The 6659-nt window shown below is 58.9% G+C and overlaps 1 protein-coding gene across 1 annotated transcript; it reads right to left on the reverse strand.

The window, feature by feature from the left end:
• Positions 1-1979: 1979 nt before the first annotated feature.
• Positions 1980-3328, reverse strand: C5H11orf96 (chromosome 5 C11orf96 homolog). The gene has a single exon (XM_024558963.4). The coding sequence runs from the start codon at positions 2959-2961 to the stop codon at positions 2590-2592; it is 372 nt and encodes a 123-aa protein (XP_024414731.2). The 5' UTR covers positions 2962-3328; the 3' UTR covers positions 1980-2589.
• Positions 3329-6659: the final 3331 nt, after the last annotated feature.

A 6659-nucleotide genomic window follows, 5' to 3' on the forward strand; every position in this document is an offset into this window, starting at 1 on the left:
TTCCTCACTGGCCCCTTGCTCATTTTAATCCAACACGCACAGACTTCAGAAGCACCGGCTCTGTGCTGGGCCCTGCCAGCGGCTGAGCAGGGACTGCAGTGGTGGGGTGTGGTCCCCAAGACCACCCCCAGATATTGGCCAGGGTGACCCCAGGAGGCCTGCAGCTAGGGAAGGGGCTGAAGGTGGATGGGAGAAGGAGGCTCTCCAGCAGGAAGAAGGGGGCTATGGTGCCCAGAGAGGAGACGCTCAGGCCTACAGCGTGGGACATCCACCAGGAAGGTTTGGGGCACCCGCTCCTGAAGAGTAGAAACAGGAGCTACTGCTAAAGATGAAAGATAAGACGGGTGGGGAGCAGGTTGAGGGAAGCGAATGGGGTGAGGGAATTCAGAGTTTCAGCCACCTTCCTCCCACCTGGAGATGCTCAAACCAGCCTACCCTGGGCAGGAGCAGGCACTGGAATCACAGCGGCACCACAGCTGCCTCACCGGGGGGAGGAGTTTGCAAGTAAGGGCCTTCTGTCATGGGCCGCAGCACAGCGGAGCTGACTGTCCCTGGGGGCGGCAATGACCAGTGTGCTCCCTGGAGATGGGACTGCGCCCAAGACCCAGTCCCAGAGACTCTGGGCCTGTCCTCCTCTCTCTGAGCCAGTGAGGACATGCTTTCAGGCCCTGTGTGTTTTTGTATTTTTTTTTTTAAGATCTAATGGCTTTATTCGAAAATTCATGAATCGGGCAAGCATCCCATCTAGGAAATAGAAAGGTGCTCCTATTTTTGTTTCTTGCCTCTGCTCTCTAGGTTCCTGAAAGGTGGGAGGAGTGGGGCGACAAGCCGTGCGATGTTAAGATGAAAGTCGGGTCAGAGCCCCTGCTGGACTGAGCCGAGCACCAGCCCCCACCACCAGAGGGCACCGGAGAACGGAAACAGGGCAACCTTGGGGGAGGAGTGGGAAAAGCACCCAAGGTCTCTGCGTCTCGCCGAACTACTCAGCCTGGCGTGGTGGGTCGACTCTGAAGCAATCCTGGAAGGGTGGGATGATAGAGCCCCAAGTAGGGGTCACTGCCAGCTGCCGAGTGGTGCCGTTGCGCTCTAACCCCGAGGGCTCAGGGCGGAGACGGGGATGCCTGGCAGCGGCTGAGAAGCCCTGGAAGGACAGGCTCCTTGTGATGTTCGGGGCCCCGGAGGCAGAGCCAGGAGAGCTGTCTGCGACTCCCACACCACGCTCCGTGTGACCTTCCTTCCCTTCCAGGATGGCGAGGTTTGTTTTTTCATCTGTACACGAAAGGGGTGGGGAGACTTGGTGGTACCCAGGTCCCTTCAGGCTCTGACCTCAGACTTGCCGCACCCTCCTCGCGGACGCCTGAAGACTGCAAAGTGGAGGACTGTGCACAGGGACCACAGAACTGAAAACAGCCGCTGTTTGCTCCCGCGGCGGCACTCCGCTGAATCAGCGCGCGACACGGAGAGCACAAACTCGCGCCCAGCTCGGACGGGCTTCTGGCCCCACTCGGGTCCCACTACCCAAATATCCCCACCTGAGTCCCCCACGGCTGGCTCGGGCATCTCCCCACCCAGGAAAGGGTGCGGAGTGAATAGGGTTTTCTGCGGTGGGTAGAGGGCTATGACTCTGACCCCAGCCTGCCTGAGAGGTCAACCGCACCGAGATGGACTCTCTCCATCCTCACGGTGCCGACCTTCGGCTCGCCAGTGGCTTCAACTCCATCCTGGACGCTGGCGATGGGGAACAGACGAGGGAGGCAGGGGCGCTCCGGGCTGGGTGTGGATCCACTCGGGGAGGCGGGCAATGGGCTCGGGCACTAGGGACGCGACCTCGTTCCAGTGACTGAAGCGTGTGGAACTGCCTCCACTTGGGGATCCCTGTACTCCCATTCCAGCCACATCCTCTCTCCACCCCCACCCCACCCCCCAGTCTGGCGAGCCTGGGCCCCGAAGGTTCAAGAAGTCAAGAGCCTGGAGAAATGCACTGTGCAAATATACTGACTTTATTCGTCTCCGGTCAGGAGCCTCACAGACATATTCAGGTAAAAAGATCGTTAAATAAACGCCGTCAGCCATCGCAATGCAAAAATAAATATCAATCCTCCGGCCACAGCAGCAGCAGCTGCTGCGCTGCGCCCCAAGTCCCATCCGCCGCGCCTAACAATTATAAAAGTGTTCAGCGAGAGTGTGTGGCGTGAGTGTGAACGAGTGTGTGCTGCGGGGCACGGTGGCGGAGCGGTGTGCAATACCGGAGTTGCAAACCCTGGGACAAGGGCGTGGAGCGGCCCCCCAGGAAGCCCCGGCAACGTGGGTGACTCTGCGCGGGCGCATCACCCCGCACACACGCACAGAGCGGAGTTCGTACTGGGCAGAGTTAAAAAATAAACATTTACAAGGGCAAACAAAGTGGCCCCCTTCCTGGCGTGCCCGGCCTCAGGGCGAGCGCAGCGCGGGGAGCGCTGGCCAGTTCCAAGCCTGGCGGGAGTCCAGGCGCATAGGGGCGGCGGTCCGGGTCCTCGGGGTCCCCGCGGCGCTGGCCCCGCCAAGGCTCCCCCACGGAGGCGCGCGAGTCCCCGCAGCCGGCGGCGCCCCTCACAGGGCTGAGTCGGAGTCGCTAGAGTCCAGGCTGTTCCTCAGTTTGCAGCTGCTGAGCTGCTCCCTCTGCAGCGACAGGCTCTGCGTGCTGCGGCGCAGGCACTCCAGGCTCTGCAGGAAGGACTTCTTGGCCTTCTCCTCCTCCATGGGAGACACCCCCTCCTCCTCCACCTCCTGGATCTCGTCGAAGGTCACCGGCTGCGTCTTGAAGCGGGACTGGCGCGGCCGCCGGAGCCGGCCCTTGCCCTTGGTCAGCTTGGCGGGCCGAACGGGCTGCGGGAACTCGTCGGCCAGGCACACGAAGTGCGGCATTACCGCCTGGTAGCTGGAGCAGATGCCCATCAGCTCGCTGGGCTTGGCGGCCGCCATGGCGCTGCCGGCGTCTTCGGGGCCGGGCGGCAGGGCGGCGGGGCTGTCCGGGGACGGCCGCTGCGCCGGGGCCCCCCGGGGGGCAGCAGCCTGGGGCTCGCCGGGTGGGGGATCCAAATCTGCTGTGGGGTGGCGGCGGCCCTCGCGGGCCCGGGTCGGCGCTCCTCGGGGTCGTGGACGGAAGGCCGGTCTGGGGGGGCGCGGGGCTCTCGGGTCGCTACTCCGCCGTGATCCCAGGCGCTCGCCTCCGCTGCTGCCGCCGTCTGCCCCGCGGCGGCGGCCCGCCGCTTATATAGCCTGCTCCTACCCACACGGCCGAGAGCTCGGATGACAGCGAATGCCTTTTAAAGCGTGCGCGCCCCGCGCCCTTCCGCCTGACGTCGCCCTGCCACTCTGGGAAAGTATCGGCCCTTTTCCCTGCGCCGCCTGCCCGCCACCAACCCCCGCTCCGGAAGGCAGGCCCCGCCCGCGGGGGCTCGAGAGCATCCGAAGCCCCGGGAGCTCGCGGCCCAGTCGGGGCGGCTGGGGGGCAGGGGTCTTAAGCTGTTACTGTCCGCTACGGGCTCCCCAAGTCTGTAGGAACCATGGCGGCCGGGGGCGCAGGTCCCCCTGCCCGTCCCTAGTCTCAGATGCACACACTCAAGGCCTGGTTTTTGTGCCTCGGGTTCTGCGCTGGGCTCGAGCGGCGGTGGCAGCAGTTGGCTGTCCTCACAGTGGGAACAGTCAGGGTACCCAGCTCCCCAGAACCGAGCTGGGGGGGTTGGGTTTCTTCTCTGCATCCTTGTTGTCACCCCCCTCCCCCCAACCTCATACACACACAGGCAAGCTCGAATACAAACAACCGATTATTCCGTTCTGGTTCTTCTCTTCCTTCCCTTTGTGTCGTCTTTACGTTTGTCTCCTCGCTACCCCACCCCCTCATGTCCCTCGGGCACCCCATTTACGCTCAGAGGGACACTTGGATATGCCACTAACAACAGCAACAGCAACAATAACAACTACCATCTGGAGAGCTGCACTCCAAGCCGGCCAGTGAGCTCTGTGTTACATCTATTACCTATTTAATCTTCCTATCAGCCCTGAGAGGTAACTGGTATTCTGCAACTTTTACACACGACAGAATGGAGGCACGGAGAGGTGCGGAACTGTCAGCACCTGGGGCCAACTCCAGAGTCCATGCTCCACAGTCCCCTGCTCAGGGTTGGTACCCACAGTGCCCCTGGGCTCCTAAGGGCAGGTCCCCCGCTGGGCGCCCCGACTCCCAAGCGGAAACTGTGAGCACTGCCCTGGGGTGCAAGGGCCTGAGGTGCCACACAGAGCAGTACCCCCTGCAGGCTCCCCACAGGGGCCACTGGGAAAGGAGGGAATTGTGGGGATTTGACCTCTATTCCTTCCATAGCCATTCAACGAAGATTCATTGAGAATTTCCTGTGTTCCAGCTCAGAAATATTCCTGCCCTCGTGGAAGTTACATTGGGGGGCGGGGGCGGCGGACAACAAGCAAGAAACAAGGACGTTCCCTGCGGGTGACATGATGGGGATGCAGGTGAAGGGATGCATGTGTGGGGAGGGGAAGGGGGGTGGCCAGGAAAGGTTTCTTAGTGTGTGTGACACTTTAGGTGACCCTGAAGGACAACAACTACACTAGAAAGTGCTTATAGCATGTGCCCTGCTCTGAATTACTTTTCACGCACCAACTCATAACTGCTCTGTGTAATCCTCTCAGCAACCCTGGGTAACAGCCACTCTTACCATCACCATTTACAGACAGGAGAACCAGGGCACGGGGAAGCCATTGTGAGCAACTTGCCCCAAGGTCTCACAGCTAGTAACCAGCAGCGCTGCGACTCAGACCCAGGCGTCTTGGCTCCTAACCCTCTCCTTATCCACTACACGGAATCCTTCTGCCCTGTGGGGGACGAAGAAGGATCAGTGTGTGCCCAAGTGAGGGCAGGGTGGTTTGGGCAGAGGGAACCAACCCCAGTGCAGAGGCCCCCAGGCAGGAATGAGCTTGGCTCATTCAGGGAAATCAAGAAAGCCTGTGTGGCTGAAGCAGAGGGGGAGAGGCCTCGCTGGCCCTGTTGAGGAGACAGCACTTTATTCTAAGGGCAATGGTAAGGCACTGGAGCTTAGAGCAGGGGAGCCGCACAACCAATTTATGTTTTTAAAAGCTCACTCTGGCTGCCCTGTGGAGAGTAGACTGGAAAGGGCCCAGGACGAAAGCAGGAGTCTGCTGAGAAGACCATTCTGTGACCCCAGATACAAGACACCGAAAGCCTGGATCAGGGTAAAGACAACGCAGGTATAGGGGAAGGGTCAGATTCGAGGTTCACCCGAAGGTGGGATTGGAAGGGTGCGCTGATGGAGTGGATTGGGGGAGTGTAGAATCAAGGCTGACTTTTACGTAGTCTGCTTTGTAAGTGTTAGATGGCAGTGCCACGGATTGAAGGGGAATGCCGTGGAGGGGAGGGCCACTGCAGAGTCTGCAGGCGGTCCTTCAAAATCCACTGCCCACCGGGGTGAGGCTTGAAATGCTCATATCAGAACTAGGTTATGTGAGGGAAAAATTAATTTCTATGATCTTAACGCCACGGTACTTCGGGGTTCCTTTAACAGCAGCATAGAAATACAGTCATGCACGATGTTTCTTCCTTGTGCAAACATCCCGGAGTGCACTTACACAAACCCGGCTGGCGTAGCCCGCTGCACACTCAGGCTACGCCCCTAGGCGACACGTCTGTACAGCACGTCACCCACAGTACAAAACAACATGAGGTCAAATCAAGCACAAGAGAAAACGAAGCGATCGAGAGACGTGGTAAACCCGAGATGTACGAGGCTGCTGGTGGCATAACACGCACACTCTTTTACAGCAAACTTGTTTCGTAAGTGAAAGAGTATCGGCAATAATGACAAAGGGTATAGTATAGGCAGTGAGTGCATAAAGCAGTAACACAGTCCTCTGTTACCGAGTAGGAGGCACTGTGCATGGGCGGCTGTGCCGTGACCGCTGGCAGCGCGGCGGGTTTGTTCACACCAGCAGCGCCACAAGCACACGAGGGACGTGTTGTGCTAAGTTGTTGCTGTGGCTACAACGTCTCTAGGCGATTGGGATTTTTCGGTTCCATTATAATTTTAGGGGACCACTGTCGTATACGCGGTAGTTTGTTGACCGAAATGTTGCTGTGCGGTACAGGACTGCCCTCTGGTATAGAAATCGGTACCAGGGAGGGGAAGCTGCCATGTACGACAACCCAAGAGCATGTGGCATTGGCTTAGGTGGCGAGCAATACGGAAACGAACGCTGCCAGGTGGAAGGCTGGCGACCCTTGTTACGCTGTGAGCAAGCATTTGTAAACACACTACCTGTGAAAATTTGGAACATAGACCACACACTTACTGAGCCTACCATTCTAGAAAAATGGCTGGAGGAGCCAAATCATTTGCATGTGTTGGCTGCTCAGTGATGCTTTTAGTAAGATATTACAAGAAAGAGATTGGCTAATTTGCAAGAAGAGATGGGCAGAAAAGGAGAATCCAGAAAACCGATGTCCTCAAGGGTGGAAAACCAACTGTTTTTGTCCACAGAGCAGGAGGTCGGGCTGTCGTGGCTCGGAGCCTACTCACAGCCCGTCTATTCGGCCAAACGCAAAGCCAAACAAAGGGATCCTGGATCCTATTAAGTGTGTCGTCTTGTCA

This window comes from Desmodus rotundus, chromosome 5 (genome assembly GCF_022682495.2).
Source record: "Desmodus rotundus isolate HL8 chromosome 5, HLdesRot8A.1, whole genome shotgun sequence".
Lineage (NCBI taxonomy): Eukaryota > Metazoa > Chordata > Mammalia > Chiroptera > Phyllostomidae > Desmodus > Desmodus rotundus.

Excerpts from the sequence above, each read along its gene's own strand:
- C5H11orf96 (XM_024558963.4), bottom strand. The coding sequence starts at position 2,961 with ATGGCGGCCGCCAAGCCCAGCGAGCTGATGGGCATCTGCTCCAGCTAC.